Source organism: Megalops cyprinoides, chromosome 6, assembly GCF_013368585.1.
Source record: "Megalops cyprinoides isolate fMegCyp1 chromosome 6, fMegCyp1.pri, whole genome shotgun sequence".
Lineage (NCBI taxonomy): Eukaryota > Metazoa > Chordata > Actinopteri > Elopiformes > Megalopidae > Megalops > Megalops cyprinoides.
Window position 1 is genome coordinate 22,268,973 of NC_050588.1, and position 25,699 is coordinate 22,294,671.

Consider the following 25,699-nt stretch of genomic DNA (forward strand, 5'->3'; position numbering starts at 1 on the left):
CAGTTTGATAGATTGATCTTGGAATTGGCATTTGTGTTCTCTTTTGGCTGACAGCTGCGTCCCTGATCCCTGTTTTATTACGGCTTTCCCAAAGATGTTCCAATGTGTCTGCTGGGACTTATCAGTGTCAGATAGAGGAGAATAGTGTCTTTTTATGCCTTGAGCTCTGAGGGGTCAGCATACCCCCAGAAAGGCAGAATGTATCTTTGATTATAATATTTCTGAGGAATACTTGATTTGTTTTTTTTATTGGAAAGAAGTATTTTGATTCTACTGGGGACATTAGTGGTTACAACGGCACAGCTTAGAATTTCTGTGTTGAATAGAATCTACAAAATATACATATTATTATGTAAAATTATGTATATTTATATAAATTCTACATAACATTAGAATGTATGTAGATTTTTTTAGTTAAAACTGTTGTGTTTGCAATCTGTAATTAAATCCATCAATTACATTTTTATATATAGTTTGGAAGATGGGAAAATAGGTTTAAGATGGTCTTGGCATGTCACACATTCTTTTTCTTTTGTGAAAGAAAGCATGGTAATTTCCTAATGAGAATCCCCCATGGAATTGGGGAATGAGTCTTACTGAGGGAGCACCACACATCATTTAGGGTTGGTAGAGACTGACAGCATCTTCGACTTCTGCTGGTTGATGATTTGAATGGCTCTTTTATCAGTCCTGTTGCACTGGATATCTCTTTTTTGTATGCGTGTACTACAGCAGAGCACAGGAAATCCGAATGACGAACACAGCAGTGCGTTCACACCAAAGAGAATGGGGACACCCTCACCCTAATGTGTCGGTAGAGTCTGACCAGTCAATTATTTGAGGCATCATTGTTGCGATTGAAGTAAGAGTGAGAATCTTCTATACCTATTTTTATTGTTGCCAGTTAGTATTAGCTATTTTTTTTTACTGCCAACACAGTAGAGAGAGAAGAGAGAAACAGACAATTCAGAAGGCTAACAATGACTCTAAGGAGGAACACACCTACTTCACACATCACTTCTAGGCAGACAGGAGCTGGCCTTCATAACTACTTTTTCACAACTGAAACAAAAATCCAAAAATTTGAATAAATTAATAATTAATGTGATAAGTAATTTAATAAGTTTAATAATGAGAGCCAGCCATATAACCCCACTAGTCTTGCCATTCCACCTACAGGCTAGAGCACTGTGTCAAGCCTGGTCTGTATGTATGTACTGTATGCATTTAGATAGATAATTAATAATTGTAATTATAATTAGTTCTATAATAGTAATAATGATCATTATAATTATTTATCCATCAATGGTGCTTTGTAATCAAATTCTCCAACACAAGGTAAAATGTGCTCTGGCAGAAAAGCAGGTTCAATCCGAAAGCATCTGATATGGTGAAGAAATGGTTGCAGACTCCAGTAATTGGTGGCCACTCTCTTGTGCATGAAGCTGGCTGACGTTTAAGCGCACTCCCGAGGCACCGTCTCAGTCCAGGGTCGAGCCATGACTCCAGTCCATCTGTGCAAAGCTGAGAGCCAAGCAGAGAGGACAGGGGTGTCATGGTGGACAATATGTTTACGACAAGCTGGTGTTAATGTAGAAAATGATGGGAAATGTCAGAGTATTATCTGAGTTTTTTAGCCTGAATATATTTAGATTTCATTACCCTATATATTTTCCCTCCTTACATTTGAAAAAAGCAAACAAAAAACAAAAACGCAACAATCAACATAGCAAATCGGATGGGGTTACAGCATGACCTAGGATATGTCTGCTGTCTAGCTGAGAGCATAGCTGTCTAAAAATAATAGTCTTGTTGCATTGCAAAAGCAGAGACTGGAGCTCCTTCTGTTCTGTCCCCAGGGAGTGAGATCCAACACAAAAAAAGATGTCACTGATGCTGGAGGGGGACCTCACCATGATAAAAACACTACGCCTCTAAAAGCTGGCAGTGTCGCACCTTAAGCTACCCAGAGAGTAAGAAGAGCGTCGATCCGCCCCATCCACATGGCCGCTGTGAGGTCCTGGTTCCGGCCCGGGGCGGTCCCCTGGCGGCCTCACCGCCTCTTCCCGCTGCTGCTCACCCTCGCCCTCGTCCCGGAGGCCCTCCCGACGTCCAGCTACAACACGGGCGCCAAGCGGGAGATCACGGTGGAGGGGGACCTGGTGATCGGGGGCCTCTTCCCCGTGCACCATAAGGGCGAGGGCATGGAGGACTGCGGCGTGATCAACGAGCAGCGCGGCATCCAGCGGCTGGAAGCCATGCTGCTGGCGCTGGACGAGATCAACCGCGACCAGCGCATACTGCCGGGCCTCAGGCTGGGCGCCCACATCCTGGACACCTGCTCCAAGGACACCTACGCCCTGGAGCAGTCGCTGGAGTTCGTCCGTGCCTCCCTGACCAAGGTGGATGAGACCGAGTACATCTGCCCCGACGGCTCCTACGCCCTGCACGACGACTTCCCGCTGGCCATCTCCGGGGTCATCGGCGGCTCCTACAGCGACGTCTCCATACAGGTACGGACTGGCTCTTGCTTGCCTGCGCTGCGTCTTCTTTCTGCCTGTGTTTTTTCCTGTAGAAAATTGTTGTCACAATGGGTGCCTTATCTTCCCTACACTGCTATTAATTTTGGCAGCATTAACCTACCTGCAACACTTTATCTTGCATAAAAGTACTAATTAGTAACTTTTGCATGGTTTGGTGTTAAAGTTGTGATTGTCTGTGAGGTCTGTCTGTATGGTAATGATGCACAAGATGAAGAATCATAACCTTGATAACCTGCAAAGCGCAGGTTATCAATACATTTAGAGGAGTTCACCAAACTGCTGGAGATGAGATGTGATAATGATTCTCCTAACTGATGATCTATTCTAATTGATTATTTTTCAACAGTTCTTGTATGAAAAAAATGCAATAAACTGAGTACTGGATTTCTTTTTATGCTGCAAACTTTTTTTTTTACAGTAGCAAATTCTCTGATGCTTGAGCAAGCCCACAGCCCATGCAAAAATGCACACAAAAATACAAAAGCGGGGACCTTTCAGCATCCATTTATCAAACCATTCTTATTGCATACATATGTTATGTGATTTTGGAATAATGTAGCTTATTAAGTTATGTGTAAAAAAAATATGACTAGGAACCTAACAAAGCAATGTTATAACAATCTTATAACAATATTGTAACACACACCTATGCACAGACAAATCAAAGATTGACTGCCAAAATATGGACAGACATTTACTACATTACTGCAAAGAGTACAGAACATTAGTATGACATACAGTATATATTGTTGTAACATATTATAACATATACAGGATCACTACAGCATTTAGATAAAGGTCTCCAAATGTCTCCAAAAGCCTACTGGAGCTGACTCATAGTTACCTTCCACTGTTACCTTCCTGCATTAGAAATTTTAAAGATAAAATACTCTTCAGATGGTAGGAGTATTTACCCCCCCCCCCCCCCCACACACACTTCCATGTCACTCTCAGCATTACTTGAGGCACCTGTCAGTCCCTACACACTGACTCACAACTAGGCTCATCATTATCATAATTCAGAGACATTTTAAGATATATTTTCTTTCATTTTGCCTCAGTAAAGGTAGGCTGCACAGGCCTGGGAATGTTGACAATTATAATTGAGAACTGATTGTGTGTAGGATTTTACCCAGCACCCAGGCCCAGTAACAAATGTAAAGGGAAAACACCTGCATTAGAAATTGGTGCATTATGTTGATGCAGGACTTTAATGAATAGTACAACAGTCGTGGATCCGTTTACCTGTTTTTTTTCGTGGGCTCAGGTGATCTAATTTTCCATGCTCAGTTTGGTGAGCTTTATTTCGGTTCCCCTGTCAGTTCACACCCCTGGTAGGTCAGATGCAGACTTACTAACTACAGGTGTTGGGAGAAGCCAAGATGCGGTGACAGCGTGATTGCTTTGTCAAAAGCATTTTGATGGCTAATTGCTCCCACACATTCGCCTACATGGCTGGTTCCTCATCAGGTCCAAATTCTTCATTAATCACCACACATTCTGAGCTCAGTCATTCGGTTGTGCCTGGGCTACACGGCCCTCCCGTAGTGTGGACTCAGGGGGTCCAGGGAGAGACGTGCGAAGAAACGTTGGTTCAGAATGAACTGTTTAGAACAACAGTCCCGCCCATCCCCGACAAGCAATCAGAGAAATGGCCTCAGCCTGTATGTGAGTCTTGAAGGCTGTCTGTGATTACAGTCATTCTCCAGTTCCTGAATAAATGGTTGAATTTCTTAAAGGTTCTCATTTGAGGAAACTCTTTTTGCAAAAGGAGTGTGACACTCCGCTTCCACTACGCTGAGGATTAGAGGCACCAGCCATGAAATGAACCGAGCAGAGCTGCACTCTGCTGCTACAGAGAACATCCTTTACCCAGCTTTAGCTGGAGGGAGCATGGTAGCTTTGGAAAATAAAGAGATAAAAGGGAAATAAGGGATAGATAAACTGGACTACAGGAACTCTTTTAAGATTAGTTCTGCCAGCAGAAGAAGAGGACTTAGGTGGAAATTAGTTAAAGGTAAATTTCATACTGATAATACAAAGTTTTTTTTTTCTTTTTTTTCTCAGAGTTATAAATAGCTTGCTGGGATTTGTAGTGGAAACAGCGACACTTAAAAGGTTTATTTTATTTATTTATTTATTTAATTAATTATTTTTATTTTTAAGGCATAATCTTTTGGCCATTTACTAAGGTGCAGTGCCCCATCTAATTACCCTTAAATTAATGCATATCCTCTCCATGAATTTACCACCAGCTGTCACCTACCTGCTGATAATAGATAATAAAATACAGCTTCTGCATTGTTTTTCTTATGATCCAACAACAGCCTCTTTCTCTCTTGGTCTACATTTGTCTGTCATAAAAGTCCGCTTTGTTTTCCTGCAGTAAGGCAGAGAATGTGTGAGGTGCTGAGTGGTTAGACATATGGGCTCATCTCTGCCCTCCAGCCACTCTGTCTCAGAATGGATGCTGCCACACAGACTACCATAGGCAAAGATATGCATATGGACACCACCCACACACTGAATTGAGGCAAGGTTACAGGTTTAAGCATGTTACAGGTATGCACGCCTTGACCTAACCAAGTACAGGTAAAATTAACATCTTAACTAATGCCAATTAGACTCTCCTTGTGTTTTTGTCCTGATGTCAGCTCTTTTCATAGACCTTGCTCCTAAGAATACTGGGGAATTCCCAAGGATGCTTCAGTGAATAGTGTATAGTATATGAATAGCCTTTTCTCCATCTTGAGTTGTGGAAAAAGCTGAAGAACAACAGCACATATGCTGAGTGAGGATGGCATCTGTGGCTTATGTTATTTAAAATGATTTTGCATGGAGATGTGGAAGCATTTGAACATTTAAAGAATGAAAGAAGGCCTGCTTTTCTCAATCCTTACCTTATAATGTCAGTGGTATCACACCACAGACTCAGGTTTCATTTGCCTAACGGTCAGCCGGGGAGGCGTTTTAGCGGGCTCCTTTCTCCTGTTGCATGATGTACTGCAGTTCAGTCAGGCAAGAAACGATGTCTAGAGTTAAAAGACTGTGTGAAAGGTTATTCAGCCACATCTCCTTCAGTGCAAGCACTGGGGGGCTGTGTCAGACGCTGCAAACCTTGCAGACAAACGGGTTACTGCAGGGCAAGCGAAGGTCTGCAAGACAAGGGAACAAACGCCGACGGTGCTCATCACCATGGAGACAAAAAAGGAATACTAGAAGTAATTAACTAGGAACCTGCGGGGGGTTCCATCCACTTAACAGTTTCTAAAGCTTTGACTGAACGATACTGTGGCAATCACCCCCAACCAAAAAATAAAACAACCTACTGCTGGATTTGGCACTGTTGCCAGCGGTGACGCAGCAGCACTCAGCCCAGACCCAAGAAGTGTTAGAACGCAAGGGCTAATGACGCCACCGGAGGGGTTCTGGGGGTAGCGCGCTAGTGTTCCCATCCACGGGGGTGCCACCGGGACGTCTAAGAAGTTGGCAGGATCAGCTTGGTGTTCATGGGAAGAAGCATCAGTGCCAGGCCGGCAGGACTGTGAGAGAGCAGTGAAACCTGTCTGGTACCTTCAGCATTGACAGGACTCATGGGGAGTGCTTGGGCAGTGCAGAATTAAAAATAAAGTCAATTCAAAATGGGTTACTCCCTGGATGGTGTACATTCCGCGGTGAGCCCTTCTTTGAAAAACTGCCAGACAATTGCCATTGATAATTATTTTGGGGATGCAGTTAGTTTGAGGAGAACATATACAAAAAGGATCCCCATGTATTTTTAAGTGTTTGGTTGGAAATACGAAACAAACACCATGCAGTGGCCTTCACATAGCTGGCCATAATCAGGGTTGATTTATGAATGGATTAAACAGTCTGTGTGTCCCAAAGATAATTAAAGCAAAAAGGGCAAATACGTGGCAGAGTGTGCATATTGCTCAGCAGTTTGAAATTTTGCTTTAAATATATGAAAACTAACTTTTTGCTTCTCATGTGGATTCAATTATTGCATTCAATTAGTCAATTATTAGCACATTAATAATGCTTTATTACTCAAGCATAGTTAATGATAGTGATTGCTGCACTGAGATTTAATTTCTTAAATTTAAAATGTGACTAGCATATCACTATTAATAGTATTGGATCAGTGTAATATATACATTGTACATGGTAAACTGAAAAGAATAAAAATCCATGTCGATATCCATAACATAATTCACCCCAAACACTTAAAACTATAAGTATATGCCTGGCTTGTACAGTGTAATAATATATTTGGTACATATAACAGGATGAAGGGATTAGTTCATAAGGTATATCTGAATATTGTGGTTGTGTGCATAAATATAAAGAAGTATATTCTTTCCCTGAATATTACAAGATAAATTTAAATAAATTTATAAAATAAAATAAATAAAAAGGTAAAATTCTCCTATTCTAGAGTAAATACACTAAAAACAGATTACTCACCCTCAAATTTAATTACCTCCAGGAATAAGAAACTACACCTGGCAGAAAGGAAAACAGTACTGTTTAGTGCTGAATAACAGTGCATATCAGGAAGGCCATATCTTGTCTTAATCAGGACAGTCTTGCACAGGTCTGGTGCATCTAAATATGACAGGTGTCTCTGACTGTAGTTTTCAAGAATGCTTTTGACTTTTGGAAATGAAAAGGTTCTGAATAATGTGAGCCATTTTCATTTTGCTGTGCACTCTCAAGATAACCAATAGCATCACTGCTTCCTCATGAACATGCAAGGGTCTTAATTCAAGTATTTGGGCTCCCTATGATTCCCTTTCACTCTGGTATTATTAGCTGGTCATTGTTACTAGTGTTCTGTAACTTGTAATAAATTATGCAGTTGACATACTTTGGATCAGTGGACAGATTCCCAAGATGAGAATTAGCCCTGTCAGATCTCACCGCATTTTGTCCATGCCAAGAACTGACATATATTTTCAGAAATTACTCCTCTCTAGGATGACCAGCTATTGGCCAATTTTATGAATATAGCATAATAAAAAACACATCTCTATCAAATCCAATTATTGAGGGCACTAAAATTTTCAGAAAAAAATGGTTTACAATAGAAAACCAGTAAATCCACTTTACACATATGTTGCACATTGTAATTATTGACTGCATGTCTGTATCTGCTCTTAACAGTATAATGTGAGACATGAAGGAGATGTTGTTTTGGCGGAAGGGTGCATAGCAGCACGGGTCTGATATACCTGGCTGTATGCCTAACTAATAAAATATCCAGTCAACGCTTTATTAAGCCAACGTATCTATTATTTTTCTACACCAAATGTATATTTCATTTGTAATATGTTTTATTAGTTGTATAATGTTTAATGCGAAATGCAGATGCCTGCAATAAAATCTTGATTCAGGCCTAATAGTCAGTTACACTGTGTTTATTTGCTGTTAAAATTTCTCTTTTATTATCATCTTTTTACTACTCACTCGGAGATCATTAAAGTGCTTTCAACTGCAAAGAATCTGGAGGCAGAATTTCCAACCAGCAAAAGACAAGAGGAGACAGGTTCTTTTCCACACTATACAGCTATTCTACACTAAAACACAGAATAGCTCATTCAACTGAAAGTTTATAAATGTACTTTTAAAAAATGTAAATGTTCCTCATCTTTACTATAGATCGAATACTCTCTGAAAAACCTTTTTTTAAGAAAGCATGAAAGCATTGAAATGAGCAATAAAACTAACTGTATACAGACATACAGTATCATACTACAAAAAAATTAATTGCTAACATCAACTAATGCATGCAGCTACTGCAGCAAGGAGTTTGCTTTTGATTTTTGATAAACTACTTTTTAAGTGAGTCTTACGGTCAAATAATGAAAGGTGATTATGGTTATATATGACTAAAATTGTGAGTTGAAATGAAAATAGAAGTTGAACCATCCACTGAAAGGTTCCAAAACCAACTACTAATTAATTCACTGATCTGTTTGAGTCTATAAATACTGGCTTAATTACAATGGGCCTTGCTGTTTTTCTACTGTGTGACCAAAAGAGTGAGCTAGCTATTTCCTCATAGCAACAGGAATTGTGACAGCTGCAAATTTTATCTTAGCTAACCACACAACTAATGCAAAACTCTTTTTAAGATACCAATAGTGATATCCTAGGTTTCAGCCCTCTTTTGGATGTTTTCCTTATCTTTTCTCTTTAAAACTCTCTTTGGAAATTTTCTCTAATTGTTTTTCTGTGTTGTTAGAAAGTCTTGTGAAATCATGTGTAGTTTCTTGGGCAAAACAGTTAACAAATCCATATTGTTCCTCTAGACAAACTAAAGCTTTTTTTCTGGGTAAAAAGTCAAGAAACAGTGCAGTAATGCATTGTATGGTAACATACATATTTGCTGTGATTGATATCTTCTCTCAGTATACCAGTCTTAATATTTATGTCTCTCTGGAGAATTCCCTGTATTTTATGACCTGATTAGATAGAAATATTCAGCATTGTCGCAGGTTTCAGGAATGACTGCATTAACAGGAAGAAAATTAAAAACACAGAATGAAATCCTACAACAGGGAGGGAATTTTTTGTTGTGTGCCTGCCAGGATATTTTTTATGGCTCCAAGTAAACATTGAATTGATTTGTGAACTGAGGAATTCTCTTACAATGAAAATAAAGTTTCCATGGAGACAGTGATAGATGTATGTGCTGGAACACAAGAATAATATCTGGCGGAGACTCTTCTGCATTCACAAGGAGGCTGGTTACTAATGGGTGTCACTGGGTTGCGGAGAGACGCTTAGTGTTTTTACATCAAACATTAGGCGCTTCATGCTAATTGGCAATGTGCTGAATTCTGCAATTACAGTCAACAATATCTAGCCCCAGGACTAACTTATGTAATTAGTTCCTGCCAGGAACTCGAGCTTTGGTCTCTTAGACCATTTATAGAAAGGAAAAAAGGGACGTGAAGGCAATCAACAGAATTAACAGACAGTGGTCTTGCAGAAAATAGTTTTCCTGGCCATACTGTTAAATCACTATGTGACGTCAGCAGAGCCCCTGCTCTGAGACTCATAAACACCCGAACACTCTTTCAACAATGCTACAGATGGTGACAGTGTGGTTTTGGGAAACATTCCCGTGCACCCATCAGGCAGAGGGATAACACAAATCTCCTTTGTAATGCAAACCGTCGGACATATTTGGAAAAAATCCAAGGTAATTTATGGAAAAAGGAAAACAACAACTGTGAGGAATGAAGTGAAATCTTCATGGCGTTTGAACATTTTTCACAGGAAGTGAAGATGGAAGAAAAAGATTCTTCTGTGCAGACTTCAAAAAGATGCTGTTTATTATGCAGCATACCTCAGCATCCTCTGCACTTGTTGTTTTAAGCAGAAAGTTTGCACACATTTAGGAAACACAGCACGCCGTTGCTAATTAACAAAGTGGAAAGTCATCTGAAGGTGAATGAAAATCGCGTGACGAGGGAGGGTCACAGAATGTCACCCAGAACAAGCGCACTGCGACTGCCACCATGTGTGATATCAACCAATCAGTACCCACTGCTCTCATTTTGGAAACTGGAAATGTTTTTTTTTCTTTTCTTAGACCTTGAATCTGCAATTTTGTGTCCATAAAAGATAAATAAAGTTACCTACATCCTGTACAAAAGAGGCTAATTTAAAAAGTCATTGGAGGGATAAACTACTGACAGTTTAACACTTGATTTTTTCCAATTTTGGCCTTATTTTGGTTTTGTATGCTAAAACACAAATTCTGGCTTTGGACGAATGATTATAATATCTCCATAAAACATAATGATTACAGTGGAACAGAACAGCTGCATACTATGGACTGAGCAAACACCAGAAATAGCAAGAACAAACATAACTGGCACATTTCTGTCCTCTTCACAACAAAGACCTGTACATCAATGTAACTGCTAGTCAGCAGTATTTACCCACTATTTACCCACTATTAAACCAACTATTTGGTTTAAAGCTCATGCCAGTCACACCTTTACTCTCTGGAATGATTAAAAACAGGAGACATGGTTACTTTAGGCAGTCTGCCCTGCTATTTGGTGTATAGGAGAACTAATTAATCGGGACTAGTGTCTAACCATGTTTTCATTCTACCAGATGCAGGAAATCGGGGGACGGGTATCCAGAGACCAAACTAGATTTTTTCTGGTGGTCCACCCCACCCTCAAAAGCATGTGCAATGTCTGTGTGTGGAAGCAGGTTCTGAATATTTGACAAAAAAGAGGCACTCAAGCATTTGGATTCAGAGCTTCATGTAAAGTGCTGTTCACTATGAACGGCTCTAAAAGTCATCATCATCATCATCATCAGCATTATCTAATGTGTGTGTTTGTGTGTGTATATGTAACATGTTTGCATGCTGTATGTGCACATTACTGAGCAAACCCAGACCATTTCTAGGGACATTGTGTTATTGCTGCTGGAGCACACTGAGAGGAAGTCCTCTGGGACAAGCAGATGGGCTTCTCATGTTGAAAAAAGGCAGGCTGCCTCTGTGAGATAGAGCGGCTGTCGGTCATACCCAGGCACTTTTATATTTTATATATCCCTGCTCCCTGCTTTTGGAGAAGCATTATAGTGCTTTACTGTATGTCTTTAAGAGTGCCAAAAAGACGTCTGGGATACATACACCCATAAAGCCCTTGGCAACAGCTAATACTGCCGGGACCAGCTACATTATTCACCAGTGGACGTATTGTTAACCAGAGTTATGAGATGGGTGCCACTGCTCTGTAGGTATTTATGGCTGAATAAAACAAATTAATAGCATTTGCCGAATAGTGTCTTCCTCTGCCGTCTCAATTTTACATGGTCATGTCCTCAATTTTACATTGTCATGTCCATGCCATGTGAAAGAGCTATGCAGTAATTTCATAATGGAAATTCTCACTAATTGATTGACACAGATTGACCTGCTTACCAGCATCCAGGGTTTTGTATACATTGACCAATAGTCTGGAGTCTGGGGTTCATGAATGAAAGGGCCAGATTATCCAAAAAATATTCCAATATTATCCAAATAAAATAAATAAATAAAAATAAAAGAATTTGATTCTGTGCCCTTTGTAATACGGCCAGTCCTCACTCTCTCAGCACAATGTGTGCCCCAAGTGTTTCCAGTCTGAATGGTGTGGGTGTGAATCCAGTTTTCACACAGATGGAATGTCATATGAGGTGGCTAAATCCACAGGTTAGAGAGAAGGGATTACTTCAAATTTCATAAGATGTTAATACTGTCTAAACATTTGAAACACTTAAATATATACACAAGAAGTACAGTATAAATATTTAGCATGACAACAAGCACTGCATGATGGTTGAGCAATCACAGAACAGGGAGAAGAGAAAGATGCAAATCATGGTCTTCAGCCAGGTGTTATTTCAGAGCAAGCGAGACAGCACACCCACTCAAAGTAAGAAATGAAGAATTCAGAAGGACAAACCTACTCAAGCCTTGAATACAATAAAAAAGTAAGTGAAAACATATACCACATGTATAAAAGACAAACGCTATTTAAGCACAGGAAAGTGTGTGTATCCCTGACTTCATTGCTGTTATCATAAATGGCTTGTCTTTCCTGTCTCTCCTGGGACACTCCCGTAACAGGAGGATCAGAGTGCAGTGCTGCCTCCAGGGACACAGCAGCACTCACACTATTTTTCAGCGCCAACTGAGAACGTCTGAGTTGGCCTCAAAACTCAGCCTGACAGACGGCACAGAATGCAATACTAGTTGTGGTGTTACTTTTTCCTGCCCTACATACTGCACACGCGCAGTGAAAATCTGCACTCAGGGAGGGTCGTTCTTTTTCCCTACAGCTGTGCTTTAACTGTGTGAATATGCTGCCCCCCCCCCCTCCCCCCACAAAGTGTCGTGTTAACAACAAAATGTTTCTCAAAATATTATTACTCTCCTGTGCATATGGAAGTGCATTTTGCTACCTGAGACAGCAGAAATTTGGCAGTATACATGTCATATTTTGCTGCAGTAGCAAATTCTGATGTGACAGTATAAAAACAACACCACAGCATAACCTGGCTCCTCCTTTCATGTGTGTGCAAATACAGACTTAGGGAGCCATTACAGTCAGACACTACAGTATAAATATTTAGTACTGCGGCATTGACTCTTACATTGCATTATACAATGACTCTTACATTACTGTTAAGCCCATTGTCACAACTCCAGTCCTTAATACTGTGAATATGTCATTTTCTCTGTTGATTTTTTTCTTTTCTTTTTTGTGTGTGTGTACTCTCCTCATGTATGATAATTTGGTCATTTATCACACTAATTGTGAGATTTGCCAAATTGTGACTGTCTGAGATATAGATCCCCTTAACATGTTGATCTGTTCATTGGTGGAAAAAAACATACATTTGAATTGCTAAACAAATTAGAAAACACAATATACTACGAATGATAACAATATTCCCCACAGAAACGCTCAGAATAATTGTCCCTCTCCTTTAAATCACCATCGTGCACGTACTGACTGAAGTCGAAAGATAAAACAGAAGGAGAGACATCCTCCCTGTGCTGTGGTGGGGCTCTGTATAAATGAATAAGAAATGAGGAACCATGACAGGCTCAAAGCAGCAGTCGTAGCTCTATCTGTAAGCTGTGGTAGGATTGCACATTCAAAATGTGTTTGCTCCCACTGGTCTGAAGAGAGTCTTTCTGAATATAATCTGCTCAATAGTGAGACTTTACATGCACAAATCCTCGCCTCGTCTGCTCTGTAATTTCCTAATTAAATACAGAGTCGCTTCATAGGGGAGGGGATCCAGCATGTCTTTGAGAATATTATGGGGGATGTTTGATGTGTTTAATTCAATCAAGGACAGCAGAAACCAGCATCTTTCTGCACTACATGTCAATGAGGTAGCAACTGAGCTGTAAGTTGCCAGCTGAATATATTACAGCTGAGCATATATGTAGTAGACAGTTATCATTTATTTATATTGATTTATACATAGTAACCACATAATTATCTTTAAAAGGTAGAGGAGAATACAAACACAAGAAAACATCAAGCACATTGTACTAACCTGCAGGCATCAAATCCATGAACTCTGAAACAGCATATGTCAGCCCCTTAAAAACACAATTAGCCCACTGTGCAGAAGACCCTGGTTCCTCACACATGAAGCAAACGAACACTGCCCTTGACTCCAGGAAGTGAAGGCGTGTACTGGAGTGCACTCATGTACACAGTGAGGTTTGCTACAGTCTGAGAGAGCACATATCTGGTTAATATAGTGTTATACAGAATGTTATAGTTTCAGGGATTTGGAGTGCTATGGAGAGTGCTATAGAAAACTGCTCTCAGGGTAATATAGTGTTAAAGACAGTGATATGCTGAACTGTTCTCTGGTTTATGCAGTGTTATTGAGACTTATTAAGAGCTGCTTAGCAGGTTGTAGAGTGTTATATGGCTCTCTCAGTTATGGAAGGTTGTAGATAGTCTAGTACAGGGCCACTGTGATAAACAGATGCTCTCTATGCTCAGTACTGCTACAGAGTGTTACAGGAAGCTGTCCAGGTGGGTGTTGTAGAATGTTATAGACAGTGTTTTGTGGAGTTTCTCACAGTATTAAAGAATGTTATAGACAGTGCTGTAGGAATGATACAGAATTATAGTGCTATATGGTGCTACTTACAGCGATAGAGAATGTTATACATGGTGCTATAGGAAGCTGCTGACAGTGATATTGAATGTTATAGAGAACTTAATAAGGAACTACTCAGAGTATTACAGAGTGTTATAGACAGTGCTTTAGGGAACTACACTTAGTGGTATCGAATGTCATATATGTTGCTACAGGGTGGTACTCACAGTGATATAGACTATAACAGACAGTGCTATAGGTAACTTCTCACAGTCATCTAGAATGTTATAGGAGGGGAGAGTGTAGCTACTGAGAGTATAACACTCTCAGTAAGAGAGTTATAGAGAGAATTACAGGCAGCCACTTGCTAGGTCATGGAAAGCTATAGAGGGTGTTACAGTTAGGAGCTCTCAGAGTTATAGTGTGTCTTCAAATGTGCTGTTTTATTTATTGAGAGTTGTTTGTGATGGCAAGCCCAAATCACCTCCTGAATAGTCTAGAGTCAGCTACAGGTCTGGCATTGCCTGGAACCTATAAATGTAACGATCATCTCTGTGACGTAAGAGTGTCGGATGCGACCCATATGTCTTCTGCTCTTTCCATATTTTCCCCCTGGAAATATGAACTGCTTCGTTGAAGTCACTATCACTAGATTAAAGTGTGTCTGACAGCCCTGGAGTGCAAATTCCAGCATGAAACACTGCATAATATTCTGGTCTGGTAATGCTTTTGAATTCTGTACCCCCACCATTGTTTTCTTTTCTTTTTTCTAATAAACCAGATAGAAATGTCAACAGATGTAACAATGCCCCTTACCAGAGATTCAGAATATTACTACTGACAGTGAAATCATTGCAAATGACAGCAATTCATTTTCACCTCACTGGAGTAACATTCCATTTCCTTTGGCATACTTTTCAGTGTACTCCATCATGTTTTTATTGCAGGATGTTGTGGTCAGTTTAAAGAAACATTTGAATCTTCAGTGTGTATTTTCATTTGTGTTTGTTGAAAACAAAATGGATTTTCATACATATTGAACAGACTAAAACAATTGTTATATTAAGGCAAACATGCTGAACCTGTGAGTTGAATAAAAACTACTGAAAATCAATTGCTGATATTTTTCAGTGTGTCAGGACACTACCTATCAGTTCACAGGGTGTAAGCATTCTAGAAAATTATTACAGCCTGCCCGATGCATATTGAATATCGCATGTGTAGGAATTAATATCTAACGCTGTAATGTTAATTTTATTTTCTACTGGTTACACTCCTGGTCTGCAGTTTTCCTATAAAAGAAATTGCAACAACTGAAAAACTGAAAAGAGCCTGGAAAGACCATGCAAGAAGTAGCCTGTTGAAAATATGGAATAAAATACATATTAATGACATACACTGGGATGGTTTGCTTTGACTGTATATTGTCATCAATGTCATTTTTATTTTTTTTTCATTCTTTATATTGAAGGCAGGGAATGAAAACAAGACAGAAACAGGGAAAATGATCGTGCAGTTTGTACTGAATAACATAAACACATGCCTGCTGGTACCGCTATGCGCTATGATACCGCTAAGTCAGATAACAGTAAGACTGTGCACACTAATACACTACACTTGTAGTCACAGAGCAAAGTCAACCCCCCAGTCCATATCATCAGACTAGCAGATTCTGAATTTGTCAGTTGTGAAAAGTGCACTGACATTAATGACAAATGAATAAAGATGGAACACATTTATTGCTGACAAAAACAAGGGCTGTCTAACTATGATGTGGATGACCATTTGAGGTTGAGGATATGAGCTCACTGTGCTTTTCAGCCAGTGGTTTGTAGACTCAAGAGGTCTTTGAAAGACATAAAGCAGGTGGTTAGGAGTACACAGTGCAAACTATATGCTACAGTTACATGGAAGCTTTTTGTGCCAAATTGAATTTCCTACAGACAACCTGTTGTGTAGTTTAAAGAGGTGAACAGCAGTAATAATTTCATCTGCGGGGAGAACTCTTTGTTCAGAAAGAGCTCCTTGCCCTCAGCGTCTCTGTGGGTTCGAGTTCACAGAGGGGTTGCAGACCCCTTTGGCAGCACTGGTAGAGATATGAAACATGGAAGGGCAGAGGATGATGACCTCGGGAGCTGGGATGCTCTAAAAACCACTGGGCACTAACTGCTCAACTCAACCGGCAGGGCCAGAGGGTTCCTTTCAATGTTGCTACAGCTTATTGCTGTGTGTATGTGTGCGTGCTTGTGTGAAATTCTCTCGGTGGGGTGGACATTCAGTATTTGCATGTGTATGGAGTATGGAAGTGAATCAGAAGGTCAGAGGCCCTATGTGATTCCCAGAGTATGGATGGAGATCCACTGTTTCTCCTCCCCCTCTTCCTCTTGCACTCCATTTAACTGGGGCTGGTCCTGGCTGTCAGTCCGTATCTGCAAGTGCTGCATGGAACTGGATTAAAAAGCAGACATTTTTATGGACCTGTGCATGTTCCTAGCATGTTCTATGTTCCTAACAGTGCATTCAAAAAGGTATGACATAATTATAGAAACAGGATCATACTTCATATTAATAAGTCATAAAATAGACCATTAAATGCTGATCAGCCTCTAAATTGTCAAAATGCATCACATTTGTTTCTCCTCTTCTGCCAAAAATGTCATTCAGTTCCCAGAAGCTATTGTACTGCAGGCTGTTGTCAACAAACACGTTCAAATGGGCTGTCAGGAGAGGTTAAGCAGGGACCCATTTTTAGATAATGTTTAATGGCTCTCAGCTCATAGTAAAGCTGGACTCGGGCGAAGCTAGAAAGCTCTGGGGAATCAAAAGCTTTTCTAATATTAACTACCCCGTTACTGGAGGACCCGCCTTTTCTGTCTTAATGGCTGCTATGGCAACGTACATGAAAAGTAGTGCCTTGCACTGACTAGGTGAGAAAGGGTGCATTCTTGCTCAAAATCACGTTCTCTTTTTTGGTGGTTGCACACCATATTTCACTGGGTGCTGTCCTCAAGGGCATGTTCCCAACCTGGGAAGAGGTCCTTGCAACCCCAGCACTGTTTTGGTGAAATATATACTGAATTTATACCAAATACAGTACCACATACTGGTATTTGGTATATAGGGTATTACATTGGTCTGTGCTTGCTAAGTAAAACCAAAAATTAGTAACTGCCACTACTCCCTCACACTTGCAACGTCCTTCTCCTGTCAGCCGCCAGCCGTTTTGTATTACCCTTAGATCAATAGACAAACAGACAGATGGGCAATTGTGCAGAATGTCACTTGGAGCTGCACAATGCGGTAATGGAACTTAGAAGTATCTGGCAAATCTGATTACTGTTTGCTCTGGTCAGGGCACAGTCTGCCTTTATGAAGAACGAAGGCAATAAACAAACGTTTGTTCTGCTGAAATGAACAGAGTGGTCAGCCAAATGTACATGTTATCATGAGTATCTCAGGGCTCTCATTCAGGCCACAGGGCAAATTGTCTTTTAGATCAAAGTTGTTTTCCACAGGTTCCAGATCGGATTACATGAAAACAGCCCAACGTCACGTACAGAGGTGGCCAGTGTAACTGACAAATTGCCCTCTGGGAAAGAAACAGGACATTACAGGTCACCATCAGACATATCTAAAATCTTAAAAGGCCCCTTTACTACCTGAATTACCTGACATCATAGCCAAACATCAAGATTAGGTCTTTGTGGTTGTGTGAAATGTCAGTATGCTGACATTTGCAGGTGTTTTTGCTTATCAATATAATGAACACATTTAAACATAAAGCTGGGCTTACCATGGCCACACTCTGTCTCCAATACAACACATAGCTATGGCTATATCCTCAGCTTTTTAAAGTGTTTGTGCAAATCATTTTACTTCTAAAGCCAGAGGAACATAAGTTCATGGCAGTGGGAGCTTTGCATTGTAATAATATTGTACTCCTTCACCAGTATTGAGATGTCAAGGCTTTGCATCGACAGTTTCTGAAATGACTCACGTCAGATCCCCTATGATTCTAAAGAGAGCTTGTCAGTGTGAAGGGTTTCAGCCTCAGATTGTGATTTTTCAAAAAAATATATAATAAATGTTTCATCAAAACCAGCTTTCGGATTCTATTTTGTCCAGACAATTAGCTCAGTGTTGTTAACATTGCTTCATTTGTCATTTCCTATTTGTAGATGTTTATGACTACAAAAAGTTACCATCCAGCATAACCATCCAGCTGCAACCTAATGGCTTGCTACAGAGATTGTCAGCTGCTGCAAAAGCCATTCATAGACCTGATTTATAAAAATGCATTAGCTAAGGTGTTAGTTGAAGGTTTGGATTTTGGGGGGTGGGGACTGTTTTTCAAATGCACTGTGCTGCCAACCTGCCTTGTCTCTTTGTTTACTTCACTCCCTATGTATATGGTTGCTGACTGTTGTTTCATAGATTGTGCTCTTACCCACCATTGTCAACACTTTTCTTCCACCATGTATTTAATACATTTCTGAAGAAATTAAAATTGTTTAAAAGGTGTGTATGCTTACATCCTGCCATCACTGTTGTGCATACAGTGAGGGTGACATAAACATGCATTCAGGCCTACACTAACATTAAAGCAAAAATAAATAAAATAAATTTAGAGGAAACTTTCAAATGGGAATAACCAACGTGCAACCTACAGCCTCAAACCACCATTCAGAGCTTCATGTGTGGCCTCTGAACCGAGTGTAAACAAATAACAAAACCACATCTTTCACAAATTGAATTAATGCTGTAATTTAAAATGTTGATTGTTTCTGTGAAATACTTAAAATGCTACTACCATATAGCCAAATGAGGGTGCTTGTGAGCAAGGAGGCTTTAAGTTATCCCTGTCATTTTGCCAAAGGCATAAAACCAACATAACTACAATAAATGCAATGTTTGTCAGCACAGCCACTCCATCACCTTACCCATCTTTGAAATACAAATGAGTACATCAATGAGTAATAAAATATTTGACACCCCATTGTGTAATGAATAAATTAGACAAGGAAAAACCTTTGTACTGTGACTATTATGCAATAATGTGAAATGTGGGCTGCTACTGTGGGTCAGGTTTGCCACCTGCCTTGTATGCTATAGAGAATGTTTATACTACAAATAGGGCTACCCTGAAACTGACTGACCAATAGAAAAAAATAGACAATCATCCTAAAATTAACAGTAAGAAATGTCTTATTTGTCTAAATTACTATGTTACTATGTAACTACATTAATTACAGTGTATAGTGATAGGCTGGCTATAATGGTTAGTGGTCAGGTTTCACAAGGATATTTGCAGAAGGTGGAAGCATGTACTTTACACATTGTACAGTGTGCCTTTGCTATGTTGGGTTTAGGTGCTTCCTCAAAGATGTGCTGGTTCCATTCATGTAACAAAGTCATTTTGGTGCCCCCAGAGACACCTCAGACCTCTACAACCCTCAGCTTCTTCTGTTGTAAGGGAAAGATTCACACAAACTGGAGAGGTGATGGTAAGGCAAACATAGGTGATAAGGTTCAGACTATGCACTGTCTCATGGTATAAAACTCATTGGGCTTCACCTGAACAATATACACACACCCATTTCATTCTAGTGTAACAGAATAATGTCTTATTGTCTCCCAGAAGGCTTTGCATGGTTAAATACGTTCTGCTAGCGGTCCTTGAAAAGAACACTCAGCTCTAGAAAGAGATGTGTTGCCTTTCAACGGGTTTTCTCTTGTCTTTTCAAACAATGGCATTAATTATATTTTGCAGCTGTTCTTATACACTATACTTCCTAAACCAAAATCTTAGGTTAGCAGCTGTGCTTGTAAAAAGAAGGTCATGGGTTTGAGTTTTTGGGTGAGAAACTGATGCTCTAGCCTTGTTGCAATAAGTATCAAGCAGTATAAATGGTTAACATGTGAAATGTTAGTTGCTCTGGACAAGGGCATCTGCCGAGTAAATTAATGATGATAATAATAATGAATCACACAGCTAATGCCCTGGTGAATCAAGAAACAAACCGCCTCATTGTGTGAGATGCCTGCACAAAGCAGACCCGCATGCTGCGCGCGTACCTTTGGCAAATAATATTTCAACTGCTCTTCTGGCCTGTTGGTGAGAAATGTAAAGTAGGTGCTGAATTAAATAGGAAGAGAGATATTTCTTCATCCATAGGAATGATTTTCAGTGCTGCCCTCAGGCACTGGTTGAAACGCCAACAGCGGAAGACAGTCAGGTGGTGCCGCCACTCAGTGCCATAAAATCTGTCAGCCCTGCGTATATTTCCTGTGGCAACATAGAGATTTGAGACTAGTACATCAGTTGGATGTGCTTGCCTGTCAGATATTAACGCCCATCTTTTCTTCACTGATCAAAAATGATAGTAAAAAATCTATGATAATAAAAAAAGAAAAAAATGCTTTATGTAGGTAGGCATTGAAGCGGTTTAGACTGTGTCTATTGTCCAAATTTATCTATTCACTCAACCAAGTCTACAATGTAGCAGAGAATTGTTAACATCAAGTTAGATCTTAGACTTGAGAGTCAAAATAAGACTCGTTCACACCTATCTCACATAAAGGATTTGGTGAAAGTCAAATAAATTGTCAAAAAATGGCCCAAAAAAATTCAGGTATAAATAAAACCGTTTTGGGACTGTTACTGAGATCATAGATTCTTGTGTGTCTTTGTGTCTATTTTGTTTACTTGTCTTTCATATGAGGCAGGTACAGCTTGTTTATTGTAAATATTTGCCAGCGCTAGAAGACGACTATGAGGCATGTCAGGGGTGTTCTCATTTGTATTTCATTGCTGTCTATATCTGTGTTAATCTGCATTTCACTTTTTATCAGCTTTCTGCTCTCTCTCTGTGGTTTTACAGCATGACATGGCTGACAGTATTGTAGATTTGATATGACAACGGCTGGGATTTAAAACCTTGAGTTTCCCAGGAGTCTGCTGTGCCCGCAGGCTCGCGCCAGACAATCAGAGAGCACTTGTGAAAGATGCTGCTTGGATGTGGGAAGGAGACGAGAAACTTGAGAGTGGCGTGTTGCTGATTGCTTCTCCAGGCTAAAAAGCCAGTGAAACAGTCACCCGTGTGGATCATTTGTTTGCTCCCTTGTTTAGTGGTCATGGCTTGTCTGCTCTGTTTCCAGAAGGGAAGGCACAAAGAGAATGGAAAGAGGTAGTGTTGGAAAATGGCAGTGGTAGAACTCTGCAAATAGTATGTGATATATACATTTACCTGGAGAGTGTGGATTTTTTTCAAAGGAATATGGTCTATGTTCCTATTGAGTTTCCCCAGTCATTTGACTCTCTGATAAGCCACGCTCATCCTGCCCTCCATATTTGACAGGTGGCCAACCTGCTCAGACTCTTCCAGATCCCGCAGATCAGCTATGCCTCCACCAGTGCCAAGCTCAGCGACAAGACGCGCTACGACTACTTCGCCCGCACCGTGCCGCCGGACTTCTACCAGGCCAAGGCCATGGCGGAGATCCTGCGCTACTTCAACTGGACCTACGTGTCCACGGTGGCCTCGGAGGGCGACTACGGCGAGACGGGCATCGACGCCTTCCAGCAGGAGGCCCGCGCCCGGCAGATCTGCATCGCCACCTCCGCCAAGGTCAGCCGCTCCATGAGCCGTCTGAGCTACGAGGCTGTCATCCGCTCGCTGCTGCAGAAGTCCAACGCCCGCGTGGTCATCCTCTTCACGCGCAGCGAGGACGCCCGCGAGCTGCTGGTGGCGGCCGCCCGCATGAACGTGTCCTTCATCTGGGTGGCCAGCGACGGCTGGGGGGCGCAGGAGAGCGTGGTGAGGGGCAGCGAGCTGGTGGCCGATGGGGCCTTCACCATCGAGCTGGCCTCCTACCCCATCAAGGAGTTCGAGGAGTACTTCACCCAGCTGGACCCGTACAACAACACACGCAACCCCTGGTTCCGGGAGTTCTGGGAGCGGCGGTTCCAGTGCAGCCTGCATGATCTCAGCTGCGGCAGACACTCCCTGCGCGATGGCATCTTCGAGCAGGAGTCCAAGATCATGTTCGTGGTGAACGCCGTCTACGCCATGGCCCACGCCTTGCACAACATGAGGCAGGCCGTGTGCCCCAACTCCACCAAGGTGTGCGACGCCATGAAGCCGGGCAACGGGAGGAAGCTCTACAGGGACTTCATCCTGAAAACCAAGTTTGACGGTGAGCGTGTGTGTGCATATGGGAGTCTTATATTGTCAACCACAAATGTTAACCCACAGGTTTGCTGTTTGTGTAACAGGATTTCACCAAAAATAATGTAAAAAATTAATGTCAGGTACAAAAAGAATATACAGTTTTTTTGGACATTCTGCTATAATTTCTAACCCCTAAGACACAAGTCTATGCATCAGGTATAACTACTGCTGAGAGCCTGCAGTGGAAGGTTAAAGGTTTCTGTCTTGGAATAGAAGGACAGCTCTAAACATTAAATGAAAAGGAAAAGATAAAATCATGCTCACATAATGATCAACACAGGGCTGCTTGTTCTTTGCTTCTTTGCCATTGTGACGTAACTGTAATATGCAATTTATTGAAGCTGAAATAAATTACTTAGCAGGAGGGCAAAATTTAATGGTTGACTTCATTAAATGATGCCCATATATAATAATATCCATAACAATATAAAAAAAAAATTTTTGGTTAAGGATATTTCCACATAGCTCAATAAGAGATTGTGATGATTCAATTTGCTAAGATAAAACATTAATTATCAGCTTCACGCTCAGTAACGTGTTTTGTCACACTCTTTCCTGACGGTGGAAAATTATTGAGCCTGCACTATGAATAACAAAATAACAAACCTCATGAGTCATTTTGTCAAGTGAAAATGCATTGTGACAGTCTGAGCTAGATTATTCAAGGGAAATAGCTTAAGCCTGTGCTTCTCTAGCTATGGAGTCTAGATGTAAATGAGAGTAACATGCTCTCCCGAAATGCTCCGTGATCATTGGCTTTTGTTATATCTGAAAAGGCTGAACAGGCACCTGCAGGAGGAGTCTTACGGCCTCAGCTCAGAAGAGAGTCAGACATCTTTACACATGACTGAGGCTGGCTGGTAGACCTAGAGAATGGCGATGTCCAGGCAATATTTAACGCTCATGGATTGTTAAAGGAGCCAGTCCCCATATGGGACCTCTTCAGCCGCAAGACCACCAGAGCAGACCTAACCAAAGAAATCCCTGATCTCTTTCAAATGGAGATCCTTTCATTTGAGCAAATTACCTTCAGTCCCTTTCTTAATCCCCTCCTCTGTCAGCTGAAAAAGAAACGAGCAGAGATAGGCTTTGAACTCACAGAAACATAAATTGTAAGGACCATTTATGAATTTGTGTGCATATGTTCAAATTTAAGTGTTTCTTTTCTGGTCTGTTTCTGACATAGAAAAGATCAGTGTCTGTTTTTTTCATTCAGGCACGGAGAGAGACATGAGTGCATCAGTGGAAACAGAGACTTTAGTTGACCCTCTGGCTACAATTATGTAAATGCATTGTTTGCACCTGTGTCCTGCACATCATCAGGTGCTCTTCCAAAAACCCAGTGTGAAAGAAATACGATACCAGAGGAGACATACCGTACTATGAGCCAAAGTGATGGAGCAGACATATGCTGATCTAATTTATGTCATATTAACACTGCAAATTCTGAGGTGGCAAACATGAAACAGTGCACAATTAGCAATTTAAAAAACACAAACAAACACAAACTAAAAACAATAGAGTAAATATGACAGATTCAGTCTGGGATGGGTAAAAGGCTAAGAACAATATACAAAGTGGGGTCCCAGGAGGTAAAATACGTTGTTTGCAGACTTCCACTTCACATGAAATCATACGCTGTTAGCGGCAGCAGTGGAGTGTAATGATAAGCATTAGTGGTCATCACTCAAAAAGCTGTTGGTTCGATTCACTGGTGGGGCATTGCTATACCAATGAGTAACATATTTGACCCAAATTGTTTCACTGAATATCCACATGGATGAAATGCAAGCTGTGCAAGGCCCACTGCAATACAAATAATGTGATGTGACTTTTAACAGGCTATTACAGCACAGTTGCTTATTTGAAACAAGTTTATATCTGATAAATGGATTTATATCTCCGTGCTTCCATTCCCTTCAGCCCCATTCCGCCCTGCTGATACAGACAACGCTGTCCACTTCGATGCTTACGGAGACAGCCTGGGTCGCTACAACATCTTCCACTACCACAAGGAGGATGGCAGGTACCACTACAAGAAAGTGGGGTACTGGGCACAGAGCCTAATCCTGAACACCACCCTCATCCCCTGGGACAGCCAGGTGCCGCCCACCTCGCAGTGCAGCGACCCCTGCAGGAAGAACGAGATAAAGAGCATGCAGCCAGGGGACGTGTGCTGCTGGATCTGCATCCCCTGCCAGCCCTACCAGTACCTACTGGATCAGTTCACCTGCATGGACTGCGGCTTCGGACAGTGGCCCCTGGAGAACCTGAGCGGCTGCTACGACCTGCCGGAGGAGTACATCCACTGGGAGGACGCCTGGGCCATCGGGCCCGTCACCATCTCCTGCCTGGGCATGCTGTGCACCCTCTTCGTGATCGGCCTGTTCCTCAAGAACAACGACACACCGGTGGTGAAGGCCAGCGGGCGCGAGCTCTCCTACATCCTGCTGCTGGGCGTGCTGATGTGCTACAGCATGACCTTCATCTACATCGCCAAGCCGTCGGCCGTCGTCTGCACCCTGCGCCGCCTGGGCCTGGGGACCTCCTTCGCCGTCTGCTACTCGGCCCTGCTGACCAAGACCAACCGCATCGCGCGCATCTTCAACGGCGTGAAGGACGGCGCCCAGCGGCCGCGCTTCATCAGCCCCACCTCGCAGGTGGTCATCTGCATGGCGCTCATCTCCTGCCAGCTGGTGGTGGTGGTGGTGTGGCTGCTGGTGGAGACGCCGGGCGTGCGCAAAGAGGTGAGCCCCGAGCGGCGCGACGTGGTCACCCTCAAGTGCAACAGCAAGGACTCCAGCATGCTGGTGTCACTCACCTACAACTGCGTCCTCATCGTCCTCTGCACCGTCTACGCCTTCAAGACCAGGAAGTGCCCCGAGAACTTCAACGAGGCCAAGTTCATCGGCTTCACCATGTACACCACCTGCATCATCTGGCTGGCCTTCCAGCCCATCTTCTATGTCACGGCCAGCGACTACAGGGTGAGTGATTTCCTGTCACTTGGCTGCAGTGTTCATTGTAGAGGTCAGAATTTAATCACAGCTGCTGAGCATGAAATGTAAGCTAGTTAAGGGGGTCTACCCTAAGACTAAAGCATAAAGAGTTAAGGAAAAAGCTAAGTCAGGAACACTGGTGATGCTTCTTTTTGCAATTGACATAAACAGATGTATGAAGGGTCAGGTCAGGGCTTGTAAATCTTGTGACTGCAGGGTTTTTTTAATCTTTTTGAGTCTATAAGAAATAGAACTACAGATATTTGTACATCCA

At 41.6% G+C, this 25,699-nt stretch overlaps 1 protein-coding gene across 1 annotated transcript in view; it reads left to right on the top strand.

The window, feature by feature from the left end:
• Positions 1-25,699, top strand: part of grm2a (glutamate receptor, metabotropic 2a) — a 49,714-nt gene that overhangs the window by 17,750 nt on the left and 6,265 nt on the right. The window contains exons 2-4 of the mRNA XM_036531651.1: positions 1,860-2,513; positions 21,554-22,391; positions 24,350-25,413. Coding sequence (XP_036387544.1) covers positions 2,004-2,513; positions 21,554-22,391; positions 24,350-25,413 — 2,412 coding nt within the window. The 5' untranslated portion in view covers positions 1,860-2,003. The remainder of the gene's footprint in view (positions 1-1,859; positions 2,514-21,553; positions 22,392-24,349; positions 25,414-25,699) is intronic.